Source organism: Procambarus clarkii, chromosome 6, assembly GCF_040958095.1.
Source record: "Procambarus clarkii isolate CNS0578487 chromosome 6, FALCON_Pclarkii_2.0, whole genome shotgun sequence".
Lineage (NCBI taxonomy): Eukaryota > Metazoa > Arthropoda > Malacostraca > Decapoda > Cambaridae > Procambarus > Procambarus clarkii.
Genome location: NC_091155.1, coordinates 32,261,217 through 32,278,693, shown reverse-complemented (window position 1 = coordinate 32,278,693; position 17,477 = coordinate 32,261,217). Strand labels below are relative to the sequence as shown.

The 17,477-nt window shown below is 46.8% G+C and overlaps 1 protein-coding gene across 2 annotated transcripts; it reads left to right on the top strand.

Moving 5' to 3' along the window:
* On the top strand, positions 1-12,847 carry LOC123753956 (lymphotoxin beta receptor inhibitor-like). Of its 2 annotated transcripts, none has more exons than XM_045735976.2 (3): positions 1-259; positions 8,519-8,704; positions 11,053-12,847. In XM_045735976.2, the coding sequence occupies exons 1-3, from the start codon at positions 95-97 to the stop codon at positions 11,476-11,478; spliced, it is 777 nt and encodes a 258-aa protein (XP_045591932.2). In that variant the 5' UTR covers positions 1-94; the 3' UTR covers positions 11,479-12,847. The 2 variants fall into 2 exon arrangements, with proteins under 2 accessions (XP_045591932.2, XP_045591931.2); XM_045735975.2 differs by having other exon boundaries at positions 2-259; positions 8,519-8,707.
* The last annotated feature ends 4,630 nt before the right edge of the window (positions 12,848-17,477 follow it).

Genomic DNA, 17,477 nt, shown 5'->3' with positions numbered 1-17,477 from the left:
ACACGTCACTGGTAGTGTCAACTGGGCCGTCGTGACGGTGGGACGTTGTTGAAGAGTCTCACACCTGTCTCTCACACCTGTGACACACCTGGCCATGTTGAGTGTGGCAGGCAGCGTGGTGGTGGTGTGCATGGCGGTGCTGACGGCAGCGCAGCAGAGGGTGGCCCCGGGAGTGCCCCAGCAGCAGTACCAGCAAGGAGGTCCTGTCCAGCAGCAGGCACGGCCACCTGCATCGCCCCAGCCTGCCGCTCAGCCTCAGGTCACTCAACAACTTGTACTTGAAAACTTGCTATTTTCTCCCCATTTTGGATCATCTGAATACATATTGTAGCCTGGCGTGTGGGGCTCCTCCTGCCCGGTGTGTCCCGGGGGGCAGCCTGGCGTGTGGGGCTCCTCCTGCCCGGTGTGTCCCGGGGGGCAGCCTGGCGTGTGGGGCTCCTCCTGCCCGGTGTGTCCCGGGGGGCAGCCTGGCGTGTGGGGCTCCTCCTGCCCGGTGTGTCCCGGGGGGCAGCCTGGCGTGTGGGGCTCCTCCTGCCCGGTGTGTCCCGGGGGGCAGCCTGGCGTGTGGGGCTGCTCCTGCCCGGTGTGTCCCGGGGGGCAGCCTGGTGTGTGGGGCTCCTCCTGCCCGGTGTGTCCCGGGGGGCAGCCTGGCGTGTGGGGCTCCTCCTGCCCGGTGTGTCCCGGGGGGCAGCCTGGCGTGTGGGGCTCCTCCTGCCTGGTGTGTCCCGGGGGGCAGCCTGGTGTGTGGGGCTCCTCCTGCCTGGTGTGTCCCGGGGGGCAGCCTGGTGTGTGGGGCTGCTCCTGCCCGGTGTGTCCCGGGGGCAGCCTGGCGTGTGGGGCTGCTCCTGCCCGGTGTGTCCCGGGGGCAGCCTGGCGTGTGGGGCTCCTCCTGCCCGGTGTGTCCCGGGGGCAGCCTGGCGTGTGGGGCTCCTCCTGCCCGGTGTGTCCCGGGGGCAGCCTGGCGTGTGGGGCTCCTCCTGCCCGGTGTGTCCCGGGGGCAGCCTGGCGTGTGGGGCTGCTCCTGCCCGGTGTGTCCCGGGGGCAGCCTGGCGTGTGGGGCTGCTCCTGCCCGGTGTGTCCCGGGGGCAGCCTGGCGTGTGGGGCTGCTCCTGCCCGGTGTGTCCCGGGGGCAGCCTGGCGTGTGGGGCTCCTCCTGCCCGGTGTGTCCCGGGGGCAGCCTGGCGTGTGGGGCTCCTCCTGCCCGGTGTGTCCCGGGGGCAGCCTGGCGTGTGGGGCTCCTCCTGCCCGGTGTGTCCCGGGGGCAGCCTGGCGTGTGGGGCTCCTCCTGCCCGGTGTGTCCCGGGGGCAGCCTGGCGTGTGGGGCTGCTGCTGCCCGGTGTGTCCCGGGGGCAGCCTGGCGTGTGGGGCTCCTCCTGCCCGGTGTGTCCCGGGGGCAGCCTGGCGTGTGGGGCTCCTCCTGCCCGGTGTGTCCCGGGGGCAGCCTGGCGTGTGGGGCTCCTCCTGCCCGGTGTGTCCCGGGGGCAGCCTGGCGTGTGGGGCTGCTCCTGCCCGGTGTGTCCCGGGAGCAGCCTGGCGTGTGGGGCTGCTCCTGCCCGGTGTGTCCCGGGAGCAGCCTGGCGTGTGGGGCTGCTCCTGCCCGGTGTGTCCCGGGGCAGCCTGGCGTGTGGGGCTGCTCCTGCCCGGTGTGTCCCGGGGGCAGCCTGGCGTGTGGGGCTCCTCCTGCCCGGTGTGTCCCGGGGGCAGCCTGGCGTGTGGGGCTCCTCCTGCCCGGTGTGTCCCGGGGGCAGCCTGGCGTGTGGGGCTCCTCCTGCCCGGTGTGTCCCGGGGGCAGCCTGGCGTGTGGGGCTCCTCCTGCCCGGTGTGTCCCGGGGGCAGCCTGGCGTGTGGGGCTGCTCCTGCCCGGTGTGTCCCGGGGGCAGCCTGGCGTGTGGGGCTCCTCCTGCCCGGTGTGTCCAAATGATTACACTTGCATAAATCGTTGTCGTGCATCCCACTTTTTTCTAGTTTCAATAAGCTAGAAAATTGGTACAGCTCATGGTAGCCCGTATTGCTCTTGAACATCTTAAATTTTGAAATAGACATAAGCAACTTAGCCTTAATAAGTATTGATCTCATTTCCATGCAACTACATATTTGTATTGCTTAACTTGGCACGCAAGTCTGATAATTGGACGTAATCTTTCTTCAATTATCGCTAGGAAAAGCCTCTGTGTTTTCAGAAATGTATTGGTGACAACGTTTGCAAAATCCTCTTAAATAGTTGCCTTTTGACAGTCAAGCAAAAGACAACTTCAGTATGAAATGGTAAATATTTAAAATTTTGAGTATTGTCAACACACAGCTTCCAGAATTGATTATTAAGCGAATGGGGTATATTATTTATTACCTGCAGTAATGAGAGTGCAATGAATTATGCAGGTAGTCATAAAGATATTTTATTACAACCAGATAGTGTTTTGCAATAAATTACTACATTTTGCATCACTCCATCTGGTTGCAATAAATTGTCTAACAAAATCTTCACCATTCATTGCATTATGGTGATGAATAATGCAATAAATGAAGATATTAGCTTTATATTGACTTTAAAAAGAGCAACAAAATAAAGATCACCATTCCTTGACGGTACTCAATCAGTTGTACAAGCATGTCAAACAGAATTGTGTTTTCTTTGAAGAACTGATTAACACAAAAAGCTCCTTTTTTAGTTTATAGTTGCCTTGCAAATAACATTGGTCCAATTTTCATACTTCATAAAGCACACACAAGGGAAGATACATTGTTCGGTAAAGTTGACTTGTTCATCTGTAATGCAAATTCTGTTGTCCTTGGTATGCTGCACAAAATATTTGTCTGTGCCATTTCATGTGTCGGCACTGTATTATTGCCAAGAGGAATCATCTTAATTACAGTACTGTACTGTGAAACCTCAACATTTGCTTAGTTGGTTCCAGAAGACCGTTAGTGCCAATCTTTTCGAGTACCGAATAATTTTTTCCCTTGAGGAATAATGTAAATTAAATTAATCTGTTCCAGACCACAAAAATACACTCACAAATACAATAAATATATTAAATAAATGTAAATATACTCTCACTTTATCTGCACTTATTTTTTTTTTTCTTGCCACAAATGTGGCCACACATATACAATGCTAACCAGAATAGATAAATTTTCTTCTGTCCTCCATGTACAGGGGTTAGAGATCTGTTAAACATATAATTTAGTGATTTATTGAAAAATCAACCACAAAGTGATGGTATGCTTTTGAAATGCTAATCTAACCTATAAACATAAATACAGATTTACGTCTGCCCTACATAAAGTGTTCGAGGTGTCTTTTTACATCGCGTCTTTTTACAATGCTTTGTAAACTTAAAAAGTTGAAATGCAGTTCTGACCAGCTTCCACATATCCTGTATACAAATACACACACATACATATATTCACATACACATACATATATACATCTATGTTGCTCCTACTTTGAGAGGGTAAGATTGCTTCTATAGAAACTAGTGTTATTAAACACTTGACCACGGAAGGTGATTAAGATGCTTTTTACAAACTCATGTTATAGGTAGTTTACATACACTGTATAACAGGTGTATTATGTAGTCGATCTTGGGAACAAGTTCAACATGTCAATTATTGCAGTATTCATATAGTATTTAGAGTTCAGCATACCTCAGACCAGTTGGACAAAAGTCGGTCAAAATGGGAAATTCTACAATATAATGTTCAAGGGAATGCATGTTTTATCTTTCAAAAAGTTGACACATGGTGTATTCGGCATTTGGGTTTTGAGAGAGCTGCCAGATACATCAACATCCCAGACGTATTCTGGCCATTATAACATCACATTGCCGAGTTCTTAGCCTATTAGTTCCATATATAAATGTCTCACGATATTTATCATAATGTTTAATGCTGCAACTTTCAGGCCTTTGTGAATTTGTTAGGTCAGTGAAATTTTCATTAGATATTTGATTGTGTTCTCTTCGTCACTGCTAATGAAATGCCCGTATCTATTTCTATTACTGGGTTTTCTACAGGCTGTCTTTGCAAGCATATCAACAGTGTCATGCCTTGAGATGCCAACATGTGATGGTATCCAAAGGAATTTAATTTCAAATCTGTTTTCTTTAGCAGCTAAAACATTTACAGGGGTACCTCGGTTTAAGAGTTTAATCTGTTCCTGGAGACGTCTCGTAAACCGAAACTAATTTCCCCATAAGAAATAATGGGAAATGAATTAATCCGTTCCTGACTACCCAAAAACCTCACTTCTAACTAAATTTTATACCTAATTCATCGAAATCTACACTACAAAACTGTTAGTTATTACTTGCCCTTGCTGATGACTGCTGTTGGCATATGAAAGATGGTGAGGAAGGGGGAGGAGGAGAGGTCTTACTGTTTGGGAGTCCCCTTCCGTTATAACATCAGGCAGCGAGGACCTCTGGGGTGCATTTTCTGGCACGTTTTGCCTGCATACCACTTGGTCCTGGTTGTGGCTCACTGCTAGATTTTCTCGCAACAAATCTGTCCATGGAAGATTTTTTTTACCTTCTTCGCAAGATGTGTCTATAGTGAGGCATCACATTGCCATTGAAAAGATTAATGCAACGGCCTACTACAGCTTTCTCTGGATGAGTCGTTTCAATAAAAGTTTGCATTTCTTCCCACATCTGACACCACTTCTTAATGGTTGCAGAAGGGACATTCACTGAAGCCTCATCCTCCTCCACTGGAGAAACATCCTCAGCCGTGTCTTTTTGCTGTTCCTTTTGAAGGGCTTGGAGTTCTTCGGTGGTCAGTTCTTCGCTGTGTTCTTCCACCAACTCCCCACATCAGCACCATCCAATTTCATGCCCATTTGCTGGCCCAGAGTAACAATTTCCTCAACAATAGGCACATCATTTACAGGCTCAAACCCCTCAAAGTCTAGTTCTGTCACACATTCAGGCCACAATTTTCTCCAGCCAGAGATCAGGATTCTTTGAGTCACTTCTTGCCAGGCTTTGTCAACGAGTTTTAAAGCACTACAAATGTTAAAATGGTGTTTCCAGAACTATTTGAGGGTGTTTTGTGGCTTCAGTCACTTCAAAACATTTTCGGAAAAGTGCCCTTTCATAAAGTTTCTTAAAATTTGCTAGGATTTTCTGGTCCATAGGTTGAATTAGAGGAGTGGTGTTAGGAGGAAGGAACTTTACTGTGAGAAATTTACTGTATCTGCAACAATTCATCTTCTAAGCTTGGAGGATGAGCAGGAGCATTGTCGAGAAACAGGGCCTTGAGTGGCAAATTTTTCTCCTGCAGATATTTTTCTATGGCAGGGCACACCACTTCATTCACCCACTCAAAAAAAAAAAAAAAATCCTAGTCACCCATGCCTTATTATTAGCCCTCCACATCACACACATTTGGTTTCTCTGCACTTTATACCGTTTGAAAACCCTTAGATTTTCAGAATGATACACTAGCAAGGGTTTAATTTTCAAATTGCCACTTGCATTTGAACACAGCACAAGCGTAAACCTATCTTTCATAGGCTTGTGTCCGGGCAATGATTTTTCCTCGGTAATGTAAGTCCTCTTGGGCAATCTTTTCCAGAACAGTCCTGTTTCGTCACAATTAAACACTTGTTGCGGTAGGTATCCCTCAGCCTCTGTAAACTCTTTAAATTCTTCAATAAATCTTTCAGCCGCTGGTTTGTCTGAGCTGGCAGCCTCCCCCATGCCTCACAACTCTATGAATACCACTTCTTTTTCTAAATTTCTCGAACCATCCCCTGCTTGCCTTAGTCTTTCGTATATGCACTCGTTCCAGGGGTTTTCTTTACAAGATCTTCGTGCAATACCATGGCTTTCTCACAAATGATGGCCTCTGAAACACTATCACCCTTTAACTCTTTGCCGTGTATCCAAATAAATAACAACTTTTCCACATCCTCAAGTATTTATGGTCTTTGTTTCGTGATTGTTGGTATACCTTTTGCCATTTTAGCTCTTATAATGTCCTTTTTCTTGGCAAGTATAGTGCATATCGTTGACGTGGATTTGTTGTACTGCCTACAAAGTTCAACAACACGTGCACCATTTTCATGCTTCCGAATGATCTCCTGCTTTTCCTCTATTGTCATCCTCACGTGCGATTTCTTGCCTTGAACTTTACCACCAGCTTTCTTGGTACCCATTGCGATGTATATTACGTATAACAAATTTTATGCTCAAATAGCAAAAACTCTGAAAATTAGTGGTAAATTCTTATGAAGAATTCAGGCAGGATAGTCACTGGCTGCGAGGCACTGGTAAACCGAGTGGTGATCTCCGTTCCACCATGTGCTAGGTCATATCCTGAGACAACCCTCGTATCACGATACAAATTTTCTGAGCAAATCCTGCTCGCAGCCTGAAAAACTCGTAACCAGGGGCGCTCATAAGCCGAGGTACCACTGTATTTGTATATCACTGGCTATTTTTTAGGTGTTACTTCTATGTGCGTTAAATGCTAAGAGCGAATTTTGCGAGTCACAGTATAAGTCTACTGCCTTTGTCTTAAAAATTCAGTGGCAAGGTATATGGCTGCATGTATGGTTTGAGTTGTACTTGCCCAATCATTGATGCACTTCATTGCTGCATTTACGAGAGAAGATTGTTTAAATATACTGCATGCACATCCGGTACATCTTCCACTTTTTACAGAACCGTCGGTATAGCACTGATAAACATCGTTACCCATAACCTGGGTACTATGTGATGCTTTTCAGTGTTAACTGTTTTAATAATGTAGGGTGTACACTATCTTGGATGCAATTACAAAATAAACTGATAGATCCCAGTAATTCCATGAATTAATTGTTTGATTAATCATTGAGTTGGGTAAATATTTAATATTTTGAAGTTGGTTACCTTAAAATTTCACGTGTTGCCGAGATCTACTCAATGCCTTCACGCCGAAAACTGTGCTAATAGACCAAATTCTCCTGCTTATGGTAGGTTATTTTAACTCTGCTCTCATATTAAGTATTCGCGTGCACTTTGGAGCCTTGAGGATGAGACGTATAGCTTCATTTTACAACGTTTCAAGGAATTTTAGCTCTGTATACGGGGGGGGGGGGGACTTCGATCACCCTACAGAGGAAGTTAAGGTGCTTGGGGCTGTTCCTGGGTCTGGTGCATTGGTCTCGGCTGCTTGTGTGTCGATTGCGCTTCTGAAGTTGTTTGTGCCGATCCTGCTGGATGCCGTGTCACGGTTTTCTCTGTGCATTTCACGTGTCGGCAGGTGGTGCTCGCTTCCTCCTTGAAATCTGCTTGGGCCCTGGCTCTTAGATTGTCATCACCCTTTTGTCCCTTGCTGTTTGCGGACTCTGCGGTGGAGCAGTTTCTGCAGGCAGCAGCTTCTAACTGTCGTCCAATGTCCAACTTCTTGGTTCTTCGAGGGTTCCATGGGTGTTCCTCCCGTCGGGATTGTGCCAGGGTTCTGGGTTCTGCTCGTTGAGGTGGGCCGCAGGTGCCAGGTTCGGGTCCGGCGCCGCGTTTGGAGCTGTCTGTGTCTGGTCGGCGCAGTGATAGCTCTGTGCGCAGGTCGGGTTCTTGTAAGGGGCATTGGCCCTTTCGCGGTTTGCCCCATTGACGAGTGGATGGGGCTAGCTCGTTCGCTCGCGCCTGGTCTCACGATTTGCGGGTGTTTTGGGTCGTTTCCCAAAACCTGCGGTGGAGCTGGGTGGCCCCCTCCTCCTTCGGGGGGTTCGGGGTTGGCAGGACAGGCCTCTTCTCCTGCGCGCTGTCAGGTCGTCTCGGAGTGGGTGCGCTTGGGTGTGGTCGAAACGACGACGTCCCTCAAGTTGGTTTCCTGCCTGTTGGGGCGAGACGCTTGGTGTCCCTGGACCTCGAGGACGTGTATTGGCATGTCCCTATTCATCTGAGGTTCGGGGACTGGCTTGTTTTTGTTTTGGGGCGTCATGGTTACTGCTTTCCTTGTCTCCCGTTCATGTTGAACTTGGCTTCTCACGTGTTTACACGCCTTATTTAGGAGGTTGTGGCCTGTCTGCGTCTCTTAAGAGTTCGGGTATTGGCCTACCTCGACGACTGGCTGGTTTGGGCTCCCAGTCGGTCTGCGTGTCCACTCAATAGAGATTTGTTTTTTTCCCAGCTTGCCGGGTTCAGGTTCCTGGTCAACTGGCGGAAGTCCCATCTGGTTACCTCTCGGGTTCGGACCTGGCTTGGTCTTGTGTGGGACTCTCGAACCGCTTCCTTGTCTCTCCCTCCAGAGTCTCTCCTTCAGGTGCGGTCCCGCTTGTGCCTGTTTCTGAGGGACTCCCGGGTCACCCAGCGGTTGCTCAAGGGCTTGTGCGGGAGCCTGAACTTAGCGATGCTGGTCTACCTGCCAGGTTTATAATAAAACCTGGCAGTAAAACAATAATTTTAAACAGGTTTATAATAAAACCTGGCTTATAATAAAACCTCAATAAATGTACTTGAACTTGGATAGAGAGGGGGAAGGGGAGAGTGAGGGAGTACAAGTACTGTGCATAATGTGTGTGTGTTTTCAGGGTAATGTTGGTGTGTCGCCGCAGCAGTACCGGCAAGCCCCAGGTGTCCCACCCCAACAACAGCAACAGCAGTATCAGCAGCCACAATATCAGCAGCAGCAGCAGCAACAGTTCCAGCAGCCAGTGCAACAACAATATCAACCCCCACCTCAACAACCCCCTCCACCTCCACAACAGCAGTACCAGGCAGTATTTTGAAGCACAGTTTTTTCCATTTCAAATTTGCTTGTTAATTTTTAGTTATGTCTGAAAGCTGCTTTTGTTACTCAAAGTATAATTGGATTTTGAGCTTAGTCTTGTTAAAATGAAAAGTTGGTTGCCGAAGGATGAAAGTTTATACAAATTTTTATAACCTCTAAATAGACAAAATAATTAATGTTTATCTATATTTGGCTAGTCTTGAATTCCAAAAGTACCTTTTTGTTTTTCTACTTTGCTCTCCAAGAATTTATTAACCCTTAAACTGCGTAACACATCATATGATGTTGGAGTACTACGCAAGATTTAAACGGCCCGCAGATACATGGGGGTTCACCTCGCCTTCATCAGGGCTTTAGTAAGCAGACGCCTTTTTTTTTTTTTTTAATCATGGGCAACATTCCCGGGTGTGAGGGCCTCAATACTGAGTGAGCAACCAAGACTGGCGCATGCAGCATGAGCTCCAGCATTGCTGTTCAGCTTGTGATCACAGCATCGCCTAAAAATGTTGAAATATATTTGTACGTGCTATTAGCGATGATAGTATTACAGAAGACCCTTGACTGATAAAAATAACCAGGATTCTGATAATAGCAGTTTTGTGGTGATAATTAGTGCTGTAGTGGGAGGAGTAATCTTGGTGAGGAGGGAGGTAGCATTGTCTGCTGACTGTGTGACCATCTTTTACTGTCTGGACTCGCTATACCAGTTTAGTGGTTCGCAATGGTGAACAAAACATGCAGATACTTATATGTAATGTCTGTATATAGTGAATAAAAGCAAAAACAGTATGGTGGGAGGAGAATGTTGGCAAGTCAGGTGAGGGAGGGAGTGGCAGCCAGTGGCTGGCTGCCACTGCCACTGGCTGCCACTGCCACTCAGCATACCAACTTAGTGGTTCGTTATGATGAACACAAATGTAGATACTTATATGTAATGTGTGTATATAGGGTAATAACACCATAAACGGTATACTGGAAGGAGGAATGTTAGTGCGTCTGGCCTTGAACCACTGAGGGTGGGAGGGAGCATTAGTTGTGTGGCCACCTGTTACTGTCTGCCGTCACCATACAAGATTAGTGGTTCACTGTGGTGAACACAAATGTAGATGCTTATATATAACGTGTACATATAGTGTAATAACAGCAAAAGGAGTTTTGGGAGAAGCCATTTTGGTGAGGGAGGTGGTATCTTCCTGACTTTTGTCTTGCTGTGTAAGGGTGGCCTATGCTTTTTGTGCTTTATACCAGCTTAGATGAACAGTTATGGTGAACAGAACGTGTAGATACTTGTATATAATGTCTGTATATAGTGAATAAAAGCAAAAACAGTAAGGTGGGAGGAGGATGTGGGCGAGTGAGGAGTCATTGAGGGAGGGAGTGACAGCGAAAGGCTGGCTGGTAGATGTGGTGGCCACTGCTCGTTGGTTTTTGACTCGCAATATTAACTTGGTGATTCGTTATGGTGAACAAAACGTGCAAATACTCGTATATAACTTGTGTATATAATGTAATAACCGACAAAGTATTTGTCTGTTTTATGAAAAATACTGTAATTGAATCGGTAATATGCACACCATAATTTTGAGTACAGCGATGATTCACACACTTTATTATATAAATATATCACACTACACACTATTGAGTAATATTACAGAAAAAAAAAAGAAAAAAATCACACATTGAAATAATTAGATAATTATATCTGTGGCAACTCCCGCCTGACAGCTGTGGCGGAGCAGAACTTCCCCGACGCTTGCCGAGTGAGCGCCTCTCTTTTGTCAAACTTCCCCGCCTTACTGTGGCCAAAATATGCCATTTATGATTTTTTTTTATTTTTCCCATGACCAGGGAACACCAGGTTTTTAATTTTTTTTTTTTTTTTTTTTTTTTTTTTTTTTTTGCGCCTGTGCTAACCATGATGCTGGGAAGTCTGGCCATGCTTCACCTGAGCCAAAACAATTTATTGATGATGAGTTGGTAAATGATTGACCCAATTCTGCTTCAAGATGATGATGATAAAGGTCAAATAGCCCAGAGCAGCTTAGGGATTAAAGTGCTCTAAAGATTCAAACATTACAATAAGTTGATAGTTTATTTGACATTTTCATTCTAAATTATTCTTTGTATATTTTTACATAGGATACATATTTAAATTTAGAGTTCACCAGGCATTATATCAAAATTTAATGGTTCTTCAGACAATTTGGTTTTGCTAGCATTATTTTTGTCTAATATGCTGTACAGTACTTCTCTTGATGCTACTTTGGCTTGCTTTGGTTGTCATTTCAGTGCTGCTTTTCCTGGTGTTGCTAACAAAATGAATATTTTCCACAGCCACAGCAGGGTGGAGTGGCCCATCAGCCTCATAACAACCAGAGAGTCCTACACAACCCGAACTTGAGCCAGGAACGTGACCATTTGAAGGATCATCTTGAGGTTCCTATAGACACATCTGGAATGTCGGAACAGGAATTGCAGTTCCATTACTTCAAAATGCACGATGCTGATAATAATAATAAGCTTGATGGACAAGAACTCATAAAATCTCTCTTCCATTGGCATGATGCAGCTAACCATGATGCTGGGAAGTCTGGCCACGCTCCACCTGAGCCAAAACTCTTTACTGATGATGAGTTGGTAAATATGATTGACCCAATTCTGCTTCAAGATGATAAGAATAAAGATGGCTTTATTGATTATCCAGAATTTGTCCAGGCTCAGCGTAATGCTGCGGCAGCAGCAACTGCTAATGCTGGTTAACTCATTTACAAGTATTATTAAAATATAATTGCCATTAATAATCATTGCTTTCTGAAAGTGATATTTATTTGTAAAAATGATATTAAAGGCTGTGATTGATTTCACAAACTGAATGGGATTGGGTAGTTTTTTACAAGCATATATTACTATATTTTTTAATACTGTAGTTTAGTTAATTTGAACAAGGTGAAAACAATGAGTTAATTATTTACAAATTTTTTAGTAATGTTAACTGCACATCATGAAGCTGTATAGTATTTTATAGATCTTAATGTGCAATATTAATGAGGAAAACTACATCTTGTGATGTGGTTGTGAAAGTTGACAATGAATAATATGGGTCAAAAAGGTACTTGTCTAATTTTTCAGTTGCACTACTACCATAATTAGTAAACATAGAAACTAGGGGATTAATTAGGTTGTGTAAAATAAATAAATAAATTATATATATAAATAAAATTACAAATTTTCATTTTCAGTTTGATATACAGGAATATCATTTTAAATTCACTGTACAGTACTGTCAAGTGTCTTAATTTTAAATATACAATGTACTGTATTAATATTAGGAATCAATAGGAACAAATCTTTTTAAATGTTGGTAAAATTTATAAAAAAAAATTTGGTTTTGGGTTGGCATCACTAAGAAGTGCTTGTTGAGGTAAATGTATAGTCCACGGATCTGTGATAGTGAGTCTGCTGGATTAAAGGTTATTTTGGCTATTATTAAAGGCTTAAGGCAATGTTGGCAAAATGTGCCAACATTAGTATTACAGTATTTTCAAATTGGTTTAGGATACCTTTAATTTAAATTGAAATAAGTTTGAGGTAAAATACACACACAGGGATGAGGTAGCTCAAGCTATTCTCACCCCATTCAGTACAACGTGTTAATATATACATAGACACACATCACAAATAAACATATTACCAAACATTCTGAGAGGTACCTTTAATTGTCTGTCTTTTGTGTGTAGAGAAATGATTACATTTATAGGTGCTTGAAATTTGGCGAAACAATGATGAACCTGTAAACTGGAATATATATGATGTGTAACTAGTATTTATTGCTGATACTTATCAGCATATATATGAATGTTTTAGTAGCTGGAAGGTATATGATTAAGTTGTTATAGTCTGATAAATCCAATCTTTTTAGTGGTAAGGCAAAATTAATTCCCATTTTATGATTATTGATGAATACCCAAGTGTTTAAACACGTCCAATTTGAGGGCAATATGTTAAAGAAGGCTGGTGTTTTGTCTTAAAAGGGAGGGAGGGAATATATAAATTGTTTGTATAACCTATAATGTAAATTATGCATAAAAGGGAACTCTCTTTCCATAAAGCCTTTTGAAATTTAAGTTCACTTGACCGAATATTATTTACCTTATTAATCTCATTTACAGCAAGGTGGCTTGATATAAATTATGATCTTCATATCTCTCTTTCAATTGGGGATCTTTGGTTCAATTCCTAGAGGGGGGAGGTGGGGGGGGGGGAAGAAATGGTTTGGCACATTTCCTTTCACCTAATGCCTCTGTTCACTTAGCAGCAAATAGGTACCTGGGCGTTGGGTAACTGTTGTGGGGTTGCATCCTTGGGAAAGTTAGTTTGACCTTGGGTGGGGAAGGGAAAACCTCGGTACAAGCCTAAATAGAGTATGTATACACAGGCATCCTATCCCAACCTCGCCCCTTCCTGTCTGGCCTGTTGTTGCCGTGAGGGGGCTTGGTGGGCGGCTGCTGAATGTGATGCTCTGTGGGACAGTCCTCTGTCCTTCTGTGGCCTTATGCTCTTGCTGCTGTCCTTTCGAATTCTGCCTGGCGACCTTTCATTATGTTTCGTTTTTCTCCACCCCTCTTCTTTCTAATTGTCATTTCCCGCCAACCTTTTGCCTGTTTTGATTATTCTTTCGACCTTCTTTTTGTTTTGACGCCCGGGTGTTTGAGGAGGCATACTCTCACACCCGTAGACCCCTCCGTGGTGCCGCCTTGCCTTGGTGAGGGGCTCACGTACACCTCCCTGGGACCGGTGTGGGTTTCCTGTGCCCCCTCTTTGGGTGGTGTACGTGCTGAAGGGCACCATGTAGGGGCCTTGTGAGCCATCGGACCACCTGCTGGAGGGGTTGCCTGTGAGAGGCCGCCCTGAGTGGATGGTTGGGTGTCCAGGCTGGGGCGATAGGGGGGCTGGGGTCTTAGCACCAGTGTGGGAGAATGAACGAAGTAGTAGGACTCCCTGTTGAAAAGGGGGAGCACCGCTGGGGACGACACACCCTTCCTGCACTGGCCCGTGCTCGGCCTTCCTGGCTGCCCTGGTAGGTGGTATCCCTTGGTTCCAGGTCTCATCCCTTATATATTGGTTTCCTGTATGGATGACGACTTGCCTATTCTTACCCAGGCTCATGGGGTGGGCAACCAGGCCCCTGAGTCGGACCATCCTGGAAGACTGGGTTCTGTAACCTCTGCTACAGGGCCTGGTTTAAGCCCAGACCAGACTCTTCCTCGCTGCTCCCCTCCCTCCTCTGTGGTTGGGTCGAGCCCCGAGCCCGCTGTGGTGACAGTCTCGTCCCCTTGCACGGCTCTGTCTCTTCTTGTGACTACTGGACCTTTCGACCCGTCTCTACGGGTTTTCATCGCCGTACCCGCCACGGCCGCTCTCGTATGCTCCCTTCCCATCCTACTTCGTTCCATGCTTTGTTTGGTCCTGCTACATGGACTAAGTACTTTGACCTCCAACCTTTGGATTCAACTCCTGACGATTTTTCCCTTCATATGCATCTTGTCGATTCCGTGGATGCCTCTGTCACCTTCAACCCCACTCGTCTTGGTACCCATGTCGTTGCTACTCCTTCTCAGGATGCAGCCACTCGTTTGGCCGCCTTATCCTGCCTTGGCGAAACCCGTTCGGATCTCAAAGAATGCTCGATTGAATGCCAGTGTTGGCACTGTTCTCCTCCCGCACCATGTTGCGACCGGTGTTAGGGATCTCAGGACTGCCACGAGGATATCGAGCATATCCTCGAGGCCCAGGGTCATTCTGTCCTCCACGTGGATACATTTACTCGTCCCCCCTCAAGGTCATCGCCGTCTGCCCCTTCGGGCTGTGAAGGTTACCTTTGATGGTAGGATCCTTCTGCCCTCTGTCATTCTTGCTGGTGCCAGGTACTCCGTTCAGGAGTATATGCCATCTCCTCGGCTCTGCAGTAAGTGCTGGAAGTTTTGGCTTGGTACCCTCAAATGCTCTAGTCCCGTCTCTCTCTGTCCCCTGTGTGGAAGCGAGGGTCACTCTAAGTTGGAGTGCACTTCTCCCCAGGCCCACCCTACCTTTTCCCGTGCGTGTATTCGTTACAAACTTGAGGCGGCTGTCCTCAACTTGAAGCACCGGGACCGTTTGTCTTTTCCTGAGGCTTGGCGCCAAGTTCATCGTCTTCCCTCTTTCGCTGGTGTCTCCTATGCTCACGTGGTGCGCTCTTCCTCTCCTCGTCCTTCCTGCCTTCCTCAGTCTCGCAACCGTTTCCGAGCCTTAGACCTGGACACGCCCACCACCACCTCCCCTGTTTCCTCCGTTCTGTTCCGAAGGGTTCCCCTCCTGGTTCTCTGTCTAGGGCTTCCCTTCTTTCTACCCAGTCTGTCACGTCTCCTGTGTCTTCTATTTCCTCTCCCTCTAGTCCTCCTTCCCGTCCTTCTCCTCAGTCTCTTGGCTCTCCACGCCGCCTGACTGTGCGGGCCGACGTCCATCGCTCTCCTGATTGTTGTGTTGTTCGCTCTCGTTCTTCTCCTATCGAGACACTGGAGTCTGTTGCCCAGTACATTGCTGCTTGGACGCCTGTATCTTTGAGTCGGAAGCGGAAACCTGTCTCCTCTCCTTCCCCCTCCCCTGTTAGTAAGAAAGCTTTGCTTCCTTCTTCACCCCCCTATCTCTGATTCTATCCTTCCTTCCCCTCCCGCTTCAGTGGTGGAGCCCCTGTTCCTACTGTGGGGGTTTCTTTAGCCCTCGGTTCCATCTCGATTACTGCCCCTGCTGAGGTGTGCTCCCCTCTTTCTGCCCCCCCCCCTCCTCCCCTTCCTTCTCCTCCAGACCCTGCTCGTCCACCTCTGGTCCATCCTCCCGCTTCTTTCCCTCCTTCTTTACTCAGTTTACCCATGCCCCCTAACCCAGACTTCGCTGACTCTGCGCTTTTTAGCGTGCTGTGTTCCTTCTTCACCTTTTTTTCTTCTTTGCTCTCTGTTGCTCTCCTCTCTCTTTGCTGATGTCTTTTCTTCAATGGAACATCCGTGGATTTTACGCCAATTTCCTTGACCTCCAACTTCTCATTTCACAGTTTTCGCCCCTTTGTGTCTGTCTCCAGGAGCCGATGCTTGGTGCTCGTCCTGGTCGCTTCCGTGGCTATTCTTTTCTCTCCCCTAATTCATAATTCTTCTGCTTATTGATTCGCTCCGATGTTCCCTTTGTCCCTTTACTTTTTTCCTCGCCTCTCCACTGTTCTGCTGCCTGTGCCTTTGTGCATAGATGGTACAGTACACGGTTTGTTCCATTTATCTCCCCTCAAATGTCCCACTTTCTCTTCCTGATCTTAAACAACACCTAGACAACTTGCCGGAGCCTGTGCTCCTACTGGGTGATTTCAATTGTCGTCATGCCCTTTGGGGTGATGTGCTGACAAATACCCTGGGTCGCCTCCTTGAACCTTTCATCCTCTCTTCTTCCCTGTCTTTTCTTAATTCTGGTGAGCCCACTCATTTGGACTCTCGGACGCGCTCCCTTTCTTGTCTCGATCTTTCTCTGTGCTCGTCATCCCTTTCCTTAGATTTTGGGTGGCGGGTACTTGATGACCTCCATGGCAGTGACCATTTTCCTATCCTTGTCACTTTTTTCTCCCTACTCTCTCCTTCCCTAGGTGACGGTTTGCCGAGGCTGACTGGCGCCTCTATACTCTTTGTGCTACTATTTCCGACCTCTCCGTTCTGCCTCTCCCTCGTGCCCCCCTCCTTTTTCATGACACTGTCCTCCACTCTTCTTCCGCTCTTCCTCGGGAAACGCGGAAGTGCGTTCCCTGTTGGAGTATGGACTGTGCTCGGACTGTCCGCTGTAAGCGTGCAGCCTGGAAGAGACATCGCCGCCGGCAGACGGTTGAGTCTATTCTTTTGTTTCGGAAGGCGAGTGCGGTGGCCCATAGGACCATCCGTGCAGCTAAACGTGCTTGCTGGGCGTCTTATGTCTCCGTTACATCCAAAACTCCTCTCCCACTGGTCTTGAAGCGTATCCGCAAGATTGCAGGTAAGTTCGTTCCCGATGTCTCACCGGTCTTTCGCCTTCATAGTGCTCTTGTGGCGGACCCGTTGCAGGTTGCAACCAAACTGGGTTCCCATTTCTCCTCTGTTAGTTCTGGTTCTCATCTTACCCAATCCTTCCTTCTTCGTAAGCCTCTCCTTGAGTCTCGTCTTTAAATTTCTGTACTTATATAATGTACAGAATTCCCTATAATGATCTCTTCTCTCTCTCTGAGCTTCAATCTGCCCTGGCCCTTTGTGGTTCTACGGCAGCGGGCTCCGATGGCATTCATTATGAAATGCTTCGCCATCTCCCTCCGTGCACGTCTTGGTATTTACCGAGTCTGTACAATCGGGTCCGAGAGTCTTTATCAGTCCCTGAAGACTGGCTCGATGCTGTTGTCCTCCCTGTTCGGAAACCAGGGTCTCTCGGGTCATCCCCCAAGGACTTCCGCCCTATTGCCCTCACGAGTTGTCTGCAAGCTCTTTGAACGTATGGTTAACGTTCGTTTGATGTGGTGCTTAGAACACTATCACCACCTCTTCCCTTCTCAATTTGGTTTTCGCAAGTGCCGCAGCACAATGGATGTCCTGGTTAACTTGGAGGTCTATATTCGTACTGCTTTTGCTGCGAAGACCTCCGTTGTTGCCGTCCTTTTTGACCTGGAAAAGGCTTACGACACTACCTGGCGGTATCATATTCTGTCTCAACTTCATTCTTTTGGC